This window comes from Ammodytes marinus, assembly GCF_949987685.1.
Source record: "Ammodytes marinus genome assembly, chromosome: 22".
NCBI lineage: Eukaryota > Metazoa > Chordata > Actinopteri > Uranoscopiformes > Ammodytidae > Ammodytes > Ammodytes marinus.
This window is the reverse complement of record NC_137226.1, coordinates 18,056,499-18,076,765: the sequence shown is the minus strand read 5'-3', so window position 1 is coordinate 18,076,765 and position 20,267 is coordinate 18,056,499. Positions and strand designations below refer to the sequence as shown.

At 41.1% G+C, this 20,267-nt stretch overlaps 2 protein-coding genes across 2 annotated transcripts in view; one reads left to right on the top strand and one right to left on the bottom strand.

Annotated features, from left to right (window-relative positions):
- The window catches only part of slc41a2b (solute carrier family 41 member 2b), a 37,472-nt gene extending 36,659 nt beyond the window's left edge, over positions 1–813 (bottom strand). Inside the window, exon 1 of the mRNA XM_080050763.1 lies at positions 745–813. The gene's annotated coding sequence lies outside the window, so the exon portion shown is untranslated. The remainder of the gene's footprint in view (positions 1–744) is intronic.
- Positions 814–1,422: 609 nt separating this feature from the next.
- On the top strand, positions 1,423–4,724 carry nopchap1 (NOP protein chaperone 1). Its single transcript, XM_080051429.1, has 4 exons — positions 1,423–1,515; positions 2,280–2,354; positions 2,939–3,072; positions 3,783–4,724. Exons 1-4 carry the CDS (start codon positions 1,455–1,457, stop codon positions 3,972–3,974), a joined length of 462 nt encoding a protein of 153 aa, XP_079907555.1. The 5' UTR covers positions 1,423–1,454; the 3' UTR covers positions 3,975–4,724.
- The last annotated feature ends 15,543 nt before the right edge of the window (positions 4,725–20,267 follow it).

Genomic DNA, 20,267 nt, shown 5'->3' with positions numbered 1-20,267 from the left:
TACAACGAATAAGATAAGATAAGATAAGCCTGTATTGATCCCAAGAGAGGAAATTCAACTTTTAAGGACAGATAAATAGAGATTGTAACATATAATGTTTGCACTGTATGGGCAAACAGCAGAGATAGTTAGTCAGGACTTTAATTTAAGGTGAAGGGACGAAAATCTTTAGGTTTAGAAATTCATAGTAGACTGAACAACCTAATACATTGTTAGTATCTGAATTGACAGAGAGCATAGGAAACGCAACGGACTCGACTGAAGATAAAAACCACACCTGCATTTTGTTTACACCTGTGCGACATGTCTAATATTGACGATGCAGTCCAAAGACCATAGATTACAGTTTGCCCACTTTTTACCTGAACTTCATATAATTAGTGCTCAGGCCTTTCATATTGTAGGCTACTACCTGCCACTGCCAGTCCCGGTTCATAGCATTACTATTTTTCTGTTTTAAGGTGACGTTGGAAATTTCGTTTAATGCCTTAACCACTGAAGTTCATGTTTACTGATAACCATTGCTAAACACCACAATGTTGGCGAGTTATGGATGTGTTAGCAAACACTGGGCTATGTTAGCTAGCTGTGTAGGAATCAAAACACTAGGAAGCAAGACCTCGTACTTTCTTATGGGTTAACCTGGAAAATACAATGGCCACTGTTAGCTGGTAACCAAATATATGTTTAAAAAAAAATACTTGATATAGTAGCATAAGAATGTATTTCATTTTCATTGGTTACCTTTCAGCAACGGAGACATTTTTCATCCAGGAGAAGAGATGCGAGTCTTCTTCTCTGACAGCCAACCAGCCAGCCAAAGAGACGCGTCAGAGCAAAGAGTGCCACCAAAGCTCGTCTATGTTTGAAGATGTACCAGGCAGTTTGGGAAAAAAGTCGGCGTAGACTGGCATAGTCAACGACGAAAGTACGCAAATCAATTTGAACATAATGGATTTTTCCCTTCCACGTTATACTTGAAGAGGATGATGAGGGCTAAAACATAATACAGAAGATCTTTTTTTAAAGCGGCAAAATATAAATGATTGATGTCCGTAGGGCTTTAACGGTGACAAAGGCAAGTCAGAGTGAGATCTCCCCCTACACTTCAGTCCTTTTCTAGGTAGAACAAAAAGTGCCACACAAATATTTTGATAGTACACCTTGCTCATAGTAAAATAGTTGACCATTTCATTAAAGCCCATCGTTTTATTACATTTTCTTACAATTTCAGTGAACTTATTTATTGGTGTTCACATTCGTTGTATATGTACCGTCGGTGTCATTGTTACAGCCAACTTGACAGCAGTCGAATAATTGAGGTCTTCCCAAACGGTAGACGGCGCTATAAATCTGGTTTCAACATTTATTTTTTCAGCTACGTTCCGCCCGGATGTTGCTACTCTCACTTGTTACACACATGTCGAAGGGAACATTACTGTGTGGTGTCTAAAATGGATTTAAGCAACAAGAAAGCGAGTTCACAGGCTCTACTGTCATGTGGCAACGGCGGAGGTTTGAATGCTCTTATTGGAAGTACTGTTAGAAATTGCGGACAATATGAATGTTTACCGCCTGTGTTTAGCTACAATACACGTAAAAGGGTTAACTGGCTAACTCTTAATTCAGTATCAGTATGTCATGATGGCTTTAGCAGGCCCACTGTGTCTCCTACATTACGAGGTTCCCCTCATGTTATCTCCAGGGAAAGTTTTGTCATTTGAATACCAAGCTAAACATTGCCAACTATCTGGAAAAAGAATTGTGATGACTAGTGTTCATTGATCTTGCTAATGTCAGAGATAAGTTGTGTTATACAGTAATATGCCTTGCCTGGCATTATTGTGGCTTGCAACATGTCACTACATAAATGTACAGCACGTGCTGTACAGTTTACATTCAATACATGTTGATAGATACATAAAGCTTTTAGGAATGCATAAGTAACATTGAGGATGTATACAATTAAACAATATTATCCTTATCCAAAATGCATAGATGATTATTCAAATGAATGAAATGTATTTCACTGTTATGTATTCCACAAAGTTGACTTCTTGTGTCAAACATAAATTGAAACAAAGGAGTTTAATGACAGCTGGCTGCTAATAATACATTTGTAGGACGATAACATAACATGTAAACTAGCTGCTACAGAGTTCACATTGCTGTCGTTTTCAACACTTTGTATCGAATGTAGTGTATTAATGCAACCCTTTTCACTTTATAGAAACAGGCCCCATTACAACTCACTGTGAGCTTGTTTGTTGTGCTTCTAGGTCTCAGTGAGAAGCTTCTCCTCAAGCCAAAGGCCGGAGGATCCCTGCAGACGGAGAGAGTCCCGAGGAGCAGCGGTGAGACCAAATGTCACCTCATCACTACATGCTGTGTTGCCATGATTAATCAAACCCCATCAATTCAATTCAGTCAAACTTTATTCATCCGTTAGCAAGTTCATTTGTGCAGAGCTTCAGTGCACAGTGTACAGTTCACATATCCAACACAATATGCCACACACATCACATAGCAGCAGTCCAACATTGGTCAGTTGTACTTGCAAAGCACAACACGTGAAGAATAGGCAATGAAAACATTAAGTAAATAAATAAATAGGGCAGTAATAAGTCATATGGTTAAAGTTAAAAAAGAATGGTGTCACATTAAAACATTTTTTATAAATAAATAGATCAGTCTGTCCATAAGTCTGATGGATGTAGGCACGAAACTCAGCATGGCTCTCTTTAGTCCTGAATGTAAGACTGTAAGTGACCTGTCAGTAAGATAGGAAACAGAGGTTTGATGTTAAAGTGTGTGTGTGTGTGTGTGTGTGTGTGTGTGTGTGTGTGTGTGTGTGTGTGTGTGTGTGTGTGTGTGTGTGTGTGTGTGTGTGTGTGTGTGTGTGTGTGTGTGTGTGTGTGTGTGTGTGTGGGTGGCCCAGTGTTGGAGCGGCTGCACAGCTTCCTGCCTCAGATGGCCCAGGCCAACGAGAAGCTCAAGCAGCAGATGGAGGACGCTCCTGCTGGACACTTTGACATAGAGAGTGTGGAGGACGCAGAGAAGGTTATAGAGATGGTGAGTGTTATGTGGAGGCTTTCTCACTCTCTCTTGAGCTATTTATCCAGTAGAGTGCGCTCAGACTCCATTCTTACTTACAGCTAGAACAAGCTGAGCACAGATAGCACACTATGCGGAGTCAGCGTTCTATAAAGTTAATAATAAATTCATTATGTGTAAAATAAGTTATTTTCATGTATACTGTACATTCCTTGAAAGAAAAATGCTTCATGTCTGAGTTTGAAAATGCTCCATGTAACCTTAGACACACTGTATTTTGTTAAGCCAATGCACGTTACAGTGAAGAAAAGTTCATGCTGGGGGCGCCCTTAGCTCAGTTGGTAGGGCGTCCCCCCCCATGGGTCTCGGCCAGCAGCGGACCCGGGTTCGATTCCAGCCCGCGGTCGTTCTCAGCATGTCACTCCCCTCTCTGCCCCATTTCAACTCTGTCGCTGCACTATCAATAAAGCATAAAGATGCCAAAAAAAAAATCTTAAAAAAAAAAAAAAAGTTCATGCTAATGTTTGACAGTAAAAGCATTCTACAACAGTAACATATTCTCCACAAGGGAACTATATTTAAGGGATTTAAAAAGGAGTTATTTATTTAAAAATGTACTCAGCAGATATATCAATTATCTGAATATTTTACTACCTGATATTTGAATTGGCATCGGCCGCAAGAAGTCCATATTGTCGAGGCCCTAATTCCTTGCGTTTTGTCCACAGGACGTGGCGCTGGTGGAGCTCAGCGGCTCAGAATGTGACTCTGAAGAGGAGGAGGATTCTTCTGACTCCGGGGAGGAATCAGACTCTGTGGAGGGCGAGAGCCAGGTCTCGGAGCAGAGGTTAAAACTACCTGGAGACAAAAGCAAGAAGAAGAAAGCCAACATCCAGGTTGTGGAGCGACAGGGAGAGTAAAGGAGGGTGGATGCACAGACACTTTCAGATGCATTATTGACTTTCTTTTGGATGTGGGTCGAAACTGACTGATGGGGAAAAAAAAACTCTGCCTGGGTGGTGAATGGAATACAGCCACCTTTAAAGACACCGACACAGTGCACTGAGAGCTCCTGTGTGGACAGATACACATCTTCTATATCCCTATGGGAACAATGTTTTATTTTGTACATTTTAAAAGGTCGCAAAAAGTGCCTTTGGAGCCAGAAGAGCTGTTGTAATGACCTCATCCACTCTGGCTATATGTCTTCTCATCGTTGTGCATACTGTGTTTATGTGGAATGTTGTAGATCACCTTGTTTGTGTCCTCCATCTTCACGAGCTCAAACGCATTCTTACATCGGTTTAGGCTACACACTATTTGAGCATCACGAGGCTCCGGTTGGATTTTGTGTGTACGTCAATGAAACGAAAACGCCGCCCTCCGTTCAAAGACACAGCTACATCTAAATGGATTCATTTTGAGGATAACATGTAAGCTAGCTGAAATAATACTGTTAATCTTTTCATTTGCCGATATGGGTTTTTCAATGGCCAAAGCCAATATTTAAAGAGCACGTTGACTTGTATATATATATTGCCAATATCAGTGTTTTTTTGTTAGTTTTTTTTTGCATTTGATTAAAAAAACAATTTATTAATGAATAGAAAACAAAAATTTAACTTGAAATTAAACGGATTTCTTTTTTTTAATAAAAAATATACATTGTCTGTCACTTGTCCTTCCCTTGTGTTTGCCAAAAGGGACTTCTGGATTTCTGTCCAGCAGTCTGTGAATTACATATAAAACACAGCTTGAGCTGCTGCCCCGCAACCGGACTCCGGATAAGCGGTTGAAGATGATGACAAGGTAAATATTTGGGCTTAAAATTAAAAGGAACTAACATTGGTTTATCTTTTTAAATGGCCTGGTGAGCGGTAAGTCTGTCTGGTTATCCAGAAGACCTTGCTTATGGGCTAGAAATGCTGTGTGATTTTGACCTTTGACCGCAGAGCATGATTGGCCCGCGCATATAGTGAGGGTATGGCTGTGTTCGGAAAGCCATTACTAACGTCCTACTTATACTCATTTTGACTTCAATTTGAGTATGTGACGGTTGGGTATGCGAGAAATTCCCGAATGAGTACTAACTTCCGGGAAGATTTTGGGTATGGATCGATTGGATACTTTTCATACTCAACCGCCCCACAATGCATTGCGTCTTTTCAAAAAACAACAAGGAAGGGTTTTTTTTAATTCTTTATTTACAATTCTGCATTTCCTGCACAACACAGGACTGTATGTAAAAATCTAGTTCTATATCTAACCTGTGGAGGGCGGCAATACGCTAAACAGCGTCTAAACGGACTGACTTTTATAAGAAGAAGAAGAAATTCTTTATTGCTTGAGTATACTTCAACTGAAAATGTTTTGACACACCTCACAATCGATCTTTGAGTAGACAGTATGTAGTATATAGATGTTGAGTATGTAGGATGTAGGACGTTAGTATGGCTTTCTGAACACAGCCCATGATTAGCCGTGTGCAGTTGGTGCATCAACAACCTACTGAATACCCCTATTGACTGTTCATATCAGCTGGCTTTGCCTCTTTGTCATCTCAGAATGACTTGATATTTGGGGTTCAACTTGATCCAGAACTGAATAGAGTGCAATTTTTACAGTTTGGAATCCAGCTTGTAATCATCACATTGCGGCTTCGCACCACACAGAAAAAATTTAACTTTTAAGACACTGTTTCCTGCATTCTGGAGACTTTAAAATAATGAACATTTTAATAACCAAAAAAAATAAGAACACTGCAACTGAATTTATTTGTCAAATACTTCCATAGTAGTAGTAGTTCCATCTTTAACAATAGGCCTACCTTTATTAAATCTATTATTATGGACCCTTTTCCTATCCCTGATAGTGAATTGGTGACAAATGAGATGCACAACCATTCATTCAAAGTAATGATCAGTATTGAAATATAGATTAATTGCAGATGTGTGGACTATTACATAGGGAGAACATGCAAACTCCACACAAAAAAAGGCTACGACTGCAAACTACATCTTCAGCGATCTGTATGTGAGGAGATACTGGGCCACCATGGGTTTACCACATGAACACAGGGGCCAGGTAAGATGTTAAGCCCCACCAGAGCTGCATTGGGAACCCACTCTTTCTGTGGGTTGATCTGTTTGATGCATGCCTTCGTATGCCTGACATGTTGCTACAGTTCTTCCTATTATTTCTTCAGTTATTAATGTCAATGCCAATGGGTCCTAAACAGGGCTGGACTGGCCATCGGGCGTACCGGGCAATGCCCGGTGGGCCGGTAGGCATTTTGGGCCGGGCATTATAAAATTTTCATTCATCAATAGAAACATTGTGTTTTTATCTGGCTCAGAGAGGGACCAGTCACTCATACGTTTTGGACTATAGACAAACATAGCTTTTACATATTTGTATTGTAAGACCGCCTCTCAGAGGGCCCATCAGGACTTCCTGTATAGGGGCCCAGAATTTGGTGCAACGCCCCTGCCTCCGCATATCGTATAAATAATCATGGTGGGCTGCCATGGCCAAAAATGCCAGGGCCGATTTTTTGTCCCAGTCCAGCCCTGGTCCTAAAACACTAATAACTGCATCGGACAGTGCTTTTCTGGATTGGCTTTTAATGGGGAGGAATTAAACTCAACTCTCATTTTTCAAATTGTCAATCTGGTCCATATTTTATTATTTACTTAACACGTACACATCCCTTTTAAGAGTAGGTGTTCATCTCTAAAAACAAACCATCTTATTATTAAGAGAAACCCAGGGATTGTTTTTCAAGATGGACAAAGAAATGATCTTTGTGAAGGGCTCAATTTAGGAGGACCATAACATCTAGTCATCCTGTGATCCACATACTGTATATTTCAGTATGTGTTTAACCCGGGACAGGGTGGAGAACATCCTGATGATGGCGTTGCACTTCTCTTTCTTCTGGTCCTGTGGTGTTGATCCTTTCTCCAGGAGGACGACTTCAGTTTGGGACACCAATGTGTCAACCTCACAAGCTAGAGATAATGTGTTGCTTTTTCCTCTGGAAATTGGTCTCTCTTCTTTCTTCACAAAGCTGTTTTTTTTTGGTGTAGCCTCCGGCAGCTGCATTTTTAGTTGCCTGGCAATCGCCTTCTCGAAGGCCTCATCTTTGTACATGATTGCAGCCTGCAGCCTCTTGGTGGATCCAAACTCCAGACAGAGATTGTCAAAGATGGTACGGTGGAGGCGTCCAACAGGCAGTTGGGCGGAGAAACTTGGTTCTCCCACATGCCTCATCAGATTTTTCAAAATACCATCAAAGTCCAAGTCCAACTCTGACGTCTTAATAGCCTCAATGATGATGTGGTCCAGCAGCTTACCAAGGAACACAGCAAGAAAGGTCTTATATTCTTGCGGTAACTCCTTGATACTGACGGGAGACACTGAGCCCTCAAAGCTGGACACGTCTGTAATCCACTGCCCCTGTGATTCAGAGTCTTTGAACTCCTCAGAGTCCGGGCTGAACTCCTCAACGATGGTTACTACATCTGGCATGGATGACTCAGAACAATCACTTTCCTGGCTAACTTCATCAGAGGACCTTGGACTGTACTTCCTACACAGGCCCTCAGCCAATATTCTGGCGACATGGTAAACCATAGATTTCGTTGGAGATTCCAGTCTCGCACTCTCAACAGATTCCTCCGATCGTAGGGAAGACGTTGTTGACCGTGTGATGACTGTCAGTGTGCAGTTGACCTTCCTGGCCACCTCTTCAGCAACTAACTCCAGCAGCCCTTCAGAGTGCTCAGATGTTTCCTCTTCAACTTCTAGCACGTTTTCCAGACAGCGGTGAAGTGAATTTCCCAGGCTGGCTTGGATATCCTCTGCTGTAACTGTGCAATAGTTACGCTCACCCTGTGGACCTTCAATTCCGTACCTTAAAAAGACAATCGTACTTTAGTCGACTAATCTGCTCTGGGCTTTGCTATTCAAACACATCCCACTGGTTTGGTCTCAAAATTGATTACTTAAGGTAGTATTGACCAGAACAGTAACATCTAGTAAAACGATGCAAAACTAATCCAAATCCAAATGTTTTTCCTAAAGACTTGTCCTAAAATCATAAAATGTGAGTCTAGACTCAGTTAAGATGTTGAAGATCGCGCAAATGAAGTGTAAGTCATTTTCTATGTTAATCATGATTTATCTATGTTTAGCTTTGGGAAAATTGATTTCTGATATGTCATGCCAATAAGTCTTAATTTGAATAGATGTCAATTGAATAACACAGTAATTGGCTGTGGAAGCCTTTGACTTACATTGAGCCTTTGACTTACATTGAGTCTGAACTATAGATGGAGATGGAGCTGCTGTCATCTTCCCAGAAAATCTGTCCACAAATCCTGCTTTTCACCTGGGGTGTAACCTCATCCAGGACCAGGCTGCAGACAATCTCTACAATCTCACGACAGAGGTCTGACAGCAGTATGACTGTGTCAGCGTCAATGTTGCCAACTGCCAGGATCATCCACTGCCTGGGAGAAAAGATGAAGAAAGGTTATGGACAACCGACTTTTAACCACTCGTACACACATTATATCTGCTGCAGGTTTGTTTGATGACATTTTTTTTTAAATGTTGCACTTACTCAGACTCTATGTCATGGAGATATGACAGGACCACTTCCCGGAAAGTCTCTGATGTGAACAGCGGGACATCCAAATCACTGCACCTCAGCTCTCCCAGTTCATCTGACGAAATCTGAAAGGAAGAGCACAATCGAGTTTTTAGAAAACAGGCATTCTTTCACGGGTCAATTACACACTTGTCACTTAGATGTGAATGTTAGAAAACCTACATGTTTAAAATATGACACCGTTATCCGTCATGGTTGGTGCATTTACAAACCATCTTCTAATTAAATCAGCAAGCGGTCAAATTGATCATAAATAAATCCATACATTTCAACCAAATGGACCAAATACAACTGTTGTTGTATGTTGCTGTTGCAACAACAGTTAGCTGTGGGACATTTGACATTCTTACCATGTTATCCATGTTCACTGAGGAATCATCTGACAAAACATCAGGGTACGTTCAACATTGTAATATTTCTGTAGTTTGCTCTGTAAATGTGTGTGTGTGTGTGTGTGTGTGTGTGTGTGTTCACTTTTCCTATGCAGACAGTAGAACAGAAGGGTTAATAATGGAATGCAGCTACAAGTTAACCTGTGGAATGGCAAAGCATTCTATTCAATTGTCAATTGCATAACAACAGTAACCAAGTCCAAATACCATTTAAATGTTGTTTATGTTTTCCCAGACATCAAAGGCAAGTGATGTCACAGGAGAGTGTCTTAGAATGTGACATCAACACTCCCTCTGACCCCGTGCTTTGAAACCTATGAATACAACACAGGTTAGACGCTAAATTAGACAGACTACAATTACAGATTACATTCAAGTAGATTACAATGGCTCCACCACAGGAGGTCACTTTGTCCAGGGCTGAATGGCAAAAAGTCCACTCGTTATTAAACAAGCCCAAGGCCAAAGTGTACACGAGGCAGGAATTGGTCGACAGCAATTTGGAACACTTTTGCAGAGCGGAGGCGAAACTGCGCGAAGCCCGAAACGCTCGTATGCAGCAATCGGGAGAACTGAAGAAACAGTCGCACGAGGATCGTTTAAATACGCTTGCCGCGGAGGAGACGCAATTGAAGAAAGAGGACTGGCAAAAAGCAATTGCCAGATCCAAGAAACAGCGGTTTCACCAGAACGGCTGCGTCCGAAAATTCGACACTGCAGTCCTACGAACTCACGTGCAGAAGGAAAATGAGGCCCTGATGGAGTTTCAAAGAAAGAAAAAATTACTGGCCGAAGAACTTCAACAACAGCAGAGAGACGAGATGAGGTGTGGACGGGAGGATGGTCGCAGAGAGGAAATGGAAAGAGCTCATCAAAGACGGCTTAATAACATTGCTACGGCAGACCACCACACTAAGAGAATAGAGGAAAACAAAAAGCTGAGAGAGGAGGAGAGACGGCAGGACAAGGAGGAGAGAGATAGATTCAGAGAACTGCACAACTTGCATTTGCAGGAACTAAGACATCAGGCAGAGCAAAAAGCAGAGTCAAAGAAAAGCAGTTTGAACTCTCGACTGGAGGAAATCGCCGGTAGAAGCCTGGCCACGGAAAGAGAGGCACACAGGCTGAATATAGAGGAGAAACAAACAATGCTTGTTCAGCTGGACCTTGAAATGAAAGGGCAGCAAAGAAAAAGTGTGACAGCAGATGAATTCAGAAAGCTCCAGATACCAAAGGAAATTGTGCGAGACCAAATGTACACCTGGCTGAAAGAGCAGACCGCCTCTGACACTGTGAATGAAGAGGCCAAATTCTCCAAAGCGATGGCCGCACAAGATGCCAGCGTTGAGAAGAGGCAACAGGACAAGGCAGACAAGAGGGATACAGCTCTCAAAAGTATCTCTGCTTTCACGGAGGCAAAGTTACAGCAGAAAAAGCAAATGAAGGAGGCAGAGAAACAGGGCAAAATCGACTGGTCTCAGGCTCAAAAAGAGTGCACCAGGTTATTTCTGGAAAAAGAAAACCAAAAGACCAAGAAGGTCAAGGACAATAAAATGAATTGTCGAGACTACAATCTCACTGCGATTGCCGAAAGTCGCGCCCGTCTGGAACAGCTGAAAAGGGAAGAAGATGACATCGAAAAGAAGAATTCTGAACAGATTGCTGAGAGGCAGAAGCAACTCCAGCAGTATGTGTATCATGAACTTCGAGAGGCCGCAGACAGTCAACGAAATGTTTCACTTCTTCTAGCGACAAAGACAGGAGGCCACGGTTTATTTGTCGATGGGGAGCAGCCCGAGTACTACTGTAACACTGATGAACCATTGCCCAGATTAGCCACCGACCAGACCCGTTTTATGAAAAACTATCTTGAACGCAACCGCCTCCAACTTAGCATGAATAAGGAGTGTCGCCCTCTGCCACCACGTCCCAGAGCAGCCGCGCTCGAGTTCCCTTCTGGGGAGGAGGGGTCCCACTACCGTGCTAAAGGTACAGGGAAATCTCTGCCCAGATTCGGCACCGATCAAACCCGATCCACCAGGCAACTCTTGGAACGCAACAGGTTGCAACTCGTCTATGACGGGGAAGGTAAGGTAGATTTCCAGCTGGCCTACCATCCACCCATTTCCAACACAGTCAAGCCAAGCTCTACAAAATCAAAATTCTTGGCTTCACGAGAGAAACCTGTAGGACTTTTTGACCATTATGCTACTGCTGAGGTGTCAAACTACATCTCCAAACATACAGGTGATTCATTGCCCAGATTTGCCACGGAAAAAACCCGGTCTACTAAGCAATATCTGGAACAGGACGGACTGACACTAACTTACAAAGAAAACAGTACGGACGATTTGCAGCCAATTTATTTTCCACCTATTTCCATAAAGGAAACACCCGCAGAGCGACACTGCCCCCATACCGTTGTGGAGCATTCCCACTGCGGTTGTAAGGATACTGTTGAATCTTTCCCCACATTGGATACTGCGGTAACCAGGCGCATTAAATAGCAGCTGGAGAGCGGAAAAACAGCAACTTATAAAGACCTAGATGGCACACGCATAAAAAGAAAAAACATTCAAACACCAACCAAATGGACAAGCATGAAATAAAAAAAACAATAAAAAAAAACTAAAATATATATATATATATATTTGAAGTATGGCCATTTTCATTTAAAATTGTACAAAATATTATTGTTTAATCCGAGGCAGATTTTAACATACCCTGAAATGTTTAACTTAATGGCAAATGGACTTTACTTATATGGCTTTTCCCTGTTTTTTTACAGACCCAAAGTGCTTCACATTGCATTGTTTTGTACACATTCACCCAATCACACACACATTCATACACTGATAGCAGCAGCTACCATGCAGGGTGCAAGCTAACCATCGGGAGCAATTTAGGGTTTAGTGTTTTGCCCAGGGACACTTTGACATGTGGTGGGGAGACGGGGGATCGAACCACCGACCATGGACTTGAGTGGAAGACCGCCCTAGCCAGTTCCCCACAGCCGCCAACCTTGTCCAACCCGTCTTTGTGAAAAGAAAAGTAGAAAAAACATATTTAGTCAAAATGCAGAGATTTGTATATGGTCACACTTATTGTATCCAAAACATCTTTTAGCATGTGACTATGACCCCCAAGTGTATTACTACCTATCTCTTGTTTTTAGTCTGTACATAAGCGTACTTGTTACAAGTGTCGGTCTGACAGGTCATTTCTGGATTCTATGGATTCTGATTTCAAATAGCTACATACATGTTTGGTCCATGGGCTTAAAGGTTCAGTAAGCGGAATGGTCAGTTTAGCTAACTTCCTGTCACTGACTGCAGTTAGCAGTCCCCTCCCTCGTCCCCACATTAATGCACTGCGGTCTTCAAACAGTGAGTTATCTAGCATCATCTCAGATAAGTAAGTGTGATAAAACACGATAAAATCCATCAAAACAGACATTGGGAAGGATTTGTACCTGCTCCATATGCAGCAGGTACAAATGTGTATGCGCATACACATTCACCTGTCTGTTGCTCTGCACGTGTACCGGCAGTGAGACGGGTGTCGGTTTGTAGCGTTCTCTCTTGTGATTGGATATTAATTTCGGGATCCCCGAGAAGTTTATTTGCCGATTACATGCAGAGCAGCTGACTGAGAGATTGGCTTTATGAAACGTGCACACTATATAAGTGATCACTGTATGAATAAAGAGCGATTTAACACTTATATTAACATAAATAAATCGCTTACTTCACCTTTAAGAAATAGTCCGGCAGGTGGCCACCACCAAAAAAAACACCATGTGCCTTTATTTATACTTTTGTTTTAGCACACTACGTATATACCACAGTATATACTGTATATTTTTATATACAGCTCTGGAAAAAATGAAGAGACCACTCCAAATGTTCAGTGTCTCTCGTTTCACTATTTATAGGCATATGTTTGAGTAGAATGAACATTTTGGTTTTATAATATAAACTACAGACAATATTTCGACCAAATTCCAATACATTTTTTGTCATTAAGAGCATTTTCATTAAGTAATGTAGAGATGAAGATTTGAGAAAAATCCAGACTGGTCTCTTAATTTTTTCCGGAGCTGTTTATATTTCTGTTTTGTACTCTGAGATCCTATGTTGTATAAATGTGCAACAATTTTAGAAATCAGTTCATCCTAGCCTGAGAAAAGGCAGAAAGAGTGCTTTATGGTCTCACTGTCTCACACTACATTTTACCATGTGTGATTTCACACATGGTAAAATGTATTGTATCTGAAACCATACCAGTGGTTGCTCATTAGATGGGGAACAAGTTTTCAATCATTTTGGAGAAACCCTCAAACGGTCAAGAAAAGAGTTTCATCATTTTCACTGGGAGATTTGTTCCAAACGAACGCTTCTGCTGAGGACTTCTTCCCCCTGACGAGGACGACACACTCACACAGACTGACCAAAGACTCAACTAACTTCCATCATGGACAATGTGAACTCTCAACACTTTGAAAGGCTTTCACAACCCTCTCAGTTCACTGATATAATGCTAAAAAGTCTCACACTATCTGGGGGCGTATAGGAAATCGGGGCGGGCTTATCATAGACTATTGCATGATGGAAATTCCTGGTTATTAACCCATCGATGCCAAAGTAATATATAAAAGGGTCAAAATAAAAGATAATATATATAGCTGCTGTTTTGCTGGAAGTTCCAGGAATACACACACCTTGCTATGGATATAGCTCCACTGCATTGTGGGTCAGCCTCTTTCGGCAAATGCTAAGGGAGCAAACCCAGACAGAAAGGTTTATGTTAAAAAATGTTGAAAAAGTCCTTTTTTGCATAATATGGGACCTTTAACTCAAGTCAAGTTAAAACATACTTCCCAGCATGGAGAAAAGACAATCTGCACAAACTTCTCTAAGATGAAGTCCTTACTGATACATTCATGAATTATCTGGCTCATATTAGATGTAACTGCATCGTATATCCTCAGCAGTACAATGTCATTAGTGCTCTGGACATGGACGCCATGATGAATATGATCCATGCATGGTTAGAGAGCACTGTAAAGTTACATGCATTAATAACACTATGCCAAAGTCTGACCACAAGATGGAGGAAGACAGCTATGTAGCCTATGTGCGCGCAAGTCTGTCAATTAAAACCATATAAATTCACTTTTGTGCTAAGTGAAATATTTGAAGAGATACTTTGGAACAGGGAAAAACCTTTAAAAATCCTATTGAATTATAGTTTGAGTCATAAAGTCAAAGTCAAAATTATTTCTATAGCACATTTAAAAACAACATCAGTTGACCAAAGTGCTGTACAAGATACAATAAAAAAATAACATGTAAGATACATGAAAACGGTTAGGAGTGTCAAAGTCTCATCTTGTGTTAAAGGCCAATGCAACAAAAGTGAGTCTTCAGCAACGTATTAAACTGTTCAACTTTACAGGGATCCAGGTTCTGTTCATTCACACACAGTCATACCGGACATTGAGTGGGTTTATGGCTTCCACTCACCGGCATGAGACAGAACTATATGTGAAATAAATATAAAGAACACCTAACAGGTAGTAAAACAGGGTACAGTTAGTTGTTCATTTATAATGGTTGGAGAACTACACAAGCAGCAGCTGATGAGAGTGACAGCAGACTGAGGACAGTGATTGGTGACATGTGGACCTGATCTCAGGCCTTTAGCAGGCTGACTGGATGAGACTTCAGATCACTGAGGTCAGGTGTGACTGGAGAAACACACATGCACAAGATGGTGGTGCAGGGTTCCATGGTTGCTATGTTTGGTCTCCAAGGTTTTGTGTATTTTTAATAAAGAATCTTCTATGAATGATTCACATGGAGTCTCCATGTGCATCATTCATAGAAGATTCTATTTGTATTGTAAAAATACACAAACCCTCAAACGGTCAAGAAAAGAGTTTTGTCATTTTCACTGGGAGATTTGTTCCAAACGAACGCTTCTGCTGAGGACTTCTTCCCCCTGACGAGGACGACACACTCACACAGACTGACCAAAGACTCAACTAACTTCCATCATGGACAATGTGAGCTCTCAACACTTTGAAAGGCTTTCACAACCCTCACAGTTCACTGATATAATACTAATAATTACACACTAGGCACGTGTGGAGCTGAATATTATGGATCATACAATACAGATGTCACCAGTATTGGAAAAATTATTGTAACTTTAAAAATATTCCGATAGGCTAACAAGTTAAAGGCCTGCTGTTACCTAAGTAAAAGTATGCAAGTATAGTAAGGAAAAGTAGGCTGGAGATGTGATTATTGTACTATTATATAACTATAACAGATTATTCATGCAGGGTTTTAGGTGGAACTCATTTTGCATGGGACAGCATATAAATGTTATTTTCATTGCGGATTCAAGTATTTATTTTTTTATTCATAAATTGTCATAAGTTTGCTTGAAAAAAATTTAAATTATTAAAAGGAAATGCAAATACTCAAATTTTAGGAGTTGGAAAAATTACAAATGTGGCATATTTGTATTAAAAATGTAACTTATGAAAATAGTCAATAGCCAATGAATTGATATCAATTAAGTTATCGACAAATGTTTTATTTGTGTATGTAGGCCTGTTGGGTGGCATACAATGTTTATATATTTAGTGTGCAAATTGGTAAAGTAACTAGTACCTTCAGTTATCAGATAGATGTAGTGAAGAAAAAATTACAATATTTCCAACTGAATTGTATAGTAGAACTTTAAAGGATGCTTATACATTCTAACAGCTAAATGCCATATTACGAGGCAAAATCATATTAGATACATGTTTTAAATCATGGAAAAGTTCAGGTCTTTTAACCACTGTGTATACAAAATAAAATAAAACAAGTAACTGAACAAGGTATTTAAAAAATATCCTTGTTATATTACAAATGAAGAAATAGATATATTTTCTCATGAGTATAGTGATGTTCAAATGAGGAAAAAATGTGTTTCATTGACCAAACATGATGGTGAACACTTGGTAAGGTCTGTTTGGCTGCTTTGCTTTAAGAGTTTTGTTAATTGAAATTCTGCTGTGATAAGTAAATAACTAAGCCCAAGCAATGGTTAAAGCTGCAGTGTGTAGAATTTTGGGTTTTATTTCCTAGCAGATTTTGTAGAAAGTAATTATAATATCCATAAGTACATTTAATTTAGTGCATAATAGCTGAAAAAAAAAATGTTTCCCTTCGAAAGGGTCTCATATATGTCCATATTTCTGTATATTTTGGACCAAGGCCTAGTGCCGCCTTCTTGAAAGTGTCATAGTTGGAATGTCATCAGGTGCATTGTTTAAAATTTAGAATTGTTCTTGTCCCTGAAGGCCACTGTAGCTTCTGTTATTATTCAAAAGGGTTGGGGTTACCCAGGGAGTGTTGCATTCCAGAATTTTCTAGAACTTACTTGATGATGTCATATTACACACTGCACCTTTAAATATTGTTATACGGCACCTGAATATACTTTTTTACAATTTTCATTATTGACATCTTCCTGAATTATTTCAATTACAGTAATCAATTTAGCACAGGAAAAACCTATCCATACGGCACAGATACATGTCTAACATGTGTGTATGTGTGTATTGCAGTGTGACGTACCTAACCATCTGCTAGAACATGACTATGGCAGAGTAAGGAGAGTGTCAGCTCGCCGGGCAGAGGCTGTGAGGAAGACTGGATCCTCCTGCAGACAGTGTCCATGCTGCAGAGACGTCCAGGTCAGACATTTGGACTTTAATGTTTTGCATTTAAAAATGTCCCAAAATGTTCACAGTTTTGAAGATGAAAGAATAAGTCAGCTTTAAAACATGATACACAAGCTTTAGAACTTGACTATTTTGGCACAAACTCACAATTTAAGTAGAGAATAAACTGATTACATGCACGCAATATCTAAGGACACAAAGATGAACTGAATAGATTTTGAAGGTCAAAGGTAATCTTGCATATTGTGCCACACAGTGACCTTGTACCATATTGTTGCTTGTCAGGAGCTTAACCTTCTTTAAAGTGTTGGCTACTAAACTATATTTTCCCTGGTCGCAAATTGTTTGCCTCGCGGTGCATAGAACCACTAGGTAGTATCTGTAGTAAAGTGAAGTGAAATTCTTCCTGCAGCCAGGTGTAAAACAAACTATTAGAAGTATTTTTATTTGACTAAGTAGTCCCCTGCAGGACATGTGATGTAGATTTACATCTTGTGACATTGTAAAAGTCAGTTGTGAATGAGCCTGCCATCCAGTCCTGTGTCACTGACTTGTCCATGTCCTGAATATTAAAGCCAAAGCTCCAGCCCTCTGCTGTTGCTGCCAGCCGTCCCCAGAAGAGGAAGCGGACCTCCGTGGCCCGTCCTTCCAAAGCTTCTTCTGCTGGAGATGACCCTCCCTCTCCTCAGGCCTCCACCCAGGAGGCTGCTGATATTCCAGGCTCGCTGGATTTGGTCCGAAGGCCTCAGTCTCCCATCTCACCTGCCGACCTGCCGGTGGCTTCAAACGTGGCCCCCGGCCCCCAGCCCTCCACTGCTGCACTGCACCATGATGACGGCCCTCTGAAAATACACAACCGCTCAGTAGAAGAGTACCAGAAGATCTACCATGACGTGGTAGATGACATGCTCAAGTAGGTTTGGCTCAAATATCATGAGCCTTTATATCCCATTTTCCACCACTTCAAAGTGCAGCATGTTATACCTAACCCAAGGGAATGGTGTTTTTCTGAACAGACTTTGCAGAAATGTATTCTAACATAATAATACAAAACACATCCTCACTCACTCATCACTAATATGGCAGTGGTGGATGATGCCCTCTTTAGTAACTAGCTTCCAGTCCTTAAAGGCCACCATAGCTTCTGAACATTTTCCCACAGGGAGGGGTTTACAAGGGAGCTTTGACATGTAGATTTTTCACCACTAGTTGGCGCCAAAACGCACCTTATTTCACACGTTACACTCTATAAGTCAATATGTCCTTCTATAAGCTATTTAATCACAAGTATCATGATGATGTAATTTCTGTTTCTTCTGCTCCTCACAGGTACAAGAGTGGCCGCCCGCGTCCCTACAGTTTAGATCTGGGACGTCGTATCAAGCAGAAGCTGTGGGAGAGACTGCAGCGTCCTGTGTTTACGGAGTCGGTGGATGAAGACGGGCGCGTGCATGTGGACGTGGCGTACGGCTTCTCTGGAGACTGTCCACCCTCTTATGATGTGGATGTTTCAGCAGAGCCCAGCCCCAAAAGAGCTAAGTCTCCAAGCTCATAGAAGTGAAGCAATAGCATAGTTCAATAAGTTAGAACACCTGTACATAATATTGTAGTTGTAAATAAGTCACAGAACTCAAAGATAAGATAGGTTAGGATAAGATAAGATAAGATAAGATAAGATAAGATAAGATAAGATAAGATAAGATAAGATAAGATAAGATAAGATAAGATATACTTTAAAAGGCACTCGCAAGTAAAAGTAACATTGAAGCCTCCAACTGTTAGCCTGTTAAACTGCAATCCAGCTCAAGAGGTCTGTTCCATCTCCTCCTCAGCCTCTTCAGCCACTGTATCCTCCACCTTCAAAAGCAGACATCCACCTCAACCTTCTGGCTGCCAGGTGAAGAACCCCTCACAGCCTCTTGGACTCAGCTGTGGCTCTAACCTCTGCCTCCAGCCCACAGGAAATATCTGCTGCCTTCAGCCTCTTCCAGTAAACCTCCACCTGCACAGTGTGGTAGTAAGCTGCAGAACTAAACCTCAGACCACAGTCAGTAAATCAATTAATTGTTTGAGTCCAACCGAAACTGCACTTTTTAAGTACATGTAAACATGTTGGACTGAAACTGTACTAAATCAAATTCTAAATCTAAAACATCCAGGTAAGTCGAATCAAATTCAAGCTACTCAAAGGCTCAGCACACTCCACAGTGTCCAGCCTGGGGCTTTGACCCGTAGGTTGAATAGGATTCAGTGCTAACAGAAGAGCAACAACAAAGGAAGAATAATGCCCAGTTCAGACCAAAGATTCACCTCGCAACGAGACGCAACTACAACTGCTCGCAACGAGCTGGCCTGTTACATCTTCTGCGACGGCTTGCAATGAGCTGCAACAAGCAGTTCACACTGCTGCGACTTCTCCCCCGCGACATTCTAAAACCGTCTCGTTCCAAGTCGTTGCGAGGCGAATCTTTGGTCTGAACTGGGCTTAAGAAAGCCGTACCCATGTACAGCACAAATGTGTGCACAAAGCTGTATAGTTATCTATATCACCACTCGACATGGTACTAGTTTGCCACTTGCTAACCGTTAGCTGCATACTACCAAGTTAGGTCAACCGAAAATAAGTCCAATACTCACAAGTTGAAAGCGGGCATATTGCCACATATCGCAGCAGAGTTGGAAACACTTAAGTCAATAAATATCTACCTCCCGTTCTTTTTAACTGATTTATAGACCTTTTATTTGTTTATTTGTTAATTAAAAAGTTCCCCATTAGCTGATTCACTTCCTTGGGTTCACACATTAGTCCAATTAAACAGCCTAGTCGAGCTCTAACCGTAGCGTACGTTCTCTGACACCTAGAGCTATACGTTTTGACAGAATCTACAGCATTTCATCCACCTACAGATTCTTACAGAAAGCAGAGAATGCCACTTGAACCTCCACCTTCAGCCTTTAATAGAATCTCTATTGTCCACTGGAGTGGACATTTGTCTTTGTGTTCACCAACTGAACCAGACATAAAAGAATGCCTGAAGACGGTTTAAAACAACAAGATTTAACACATTAAATGTCTACAAACAAGTTAAGCAGTCATTAAATACATTAAAAAGTAGTCAATGGGGTTGCATATTCTCGGTCACTCGCTGAGTTTACCAGCAACCTGTAGCCTCCACCTGCAGATTCTGACAGACAGCTTCCGACTGAACGTCCACCTAAAGCCTCTGCTAGCAACCTGTAGCCGCTAACTCCACCTGTAGTTTCTGACAAACAAGACGCTACCTGAACCTACTACAGCTTTTGCCAGAACATGCATTTGCTGCCTTCATCTACATATTCTAGCTAACAGCTGATGTTCGAACCATCACCCAATAGCCTTACGGCCTCCACACACATCCTACCT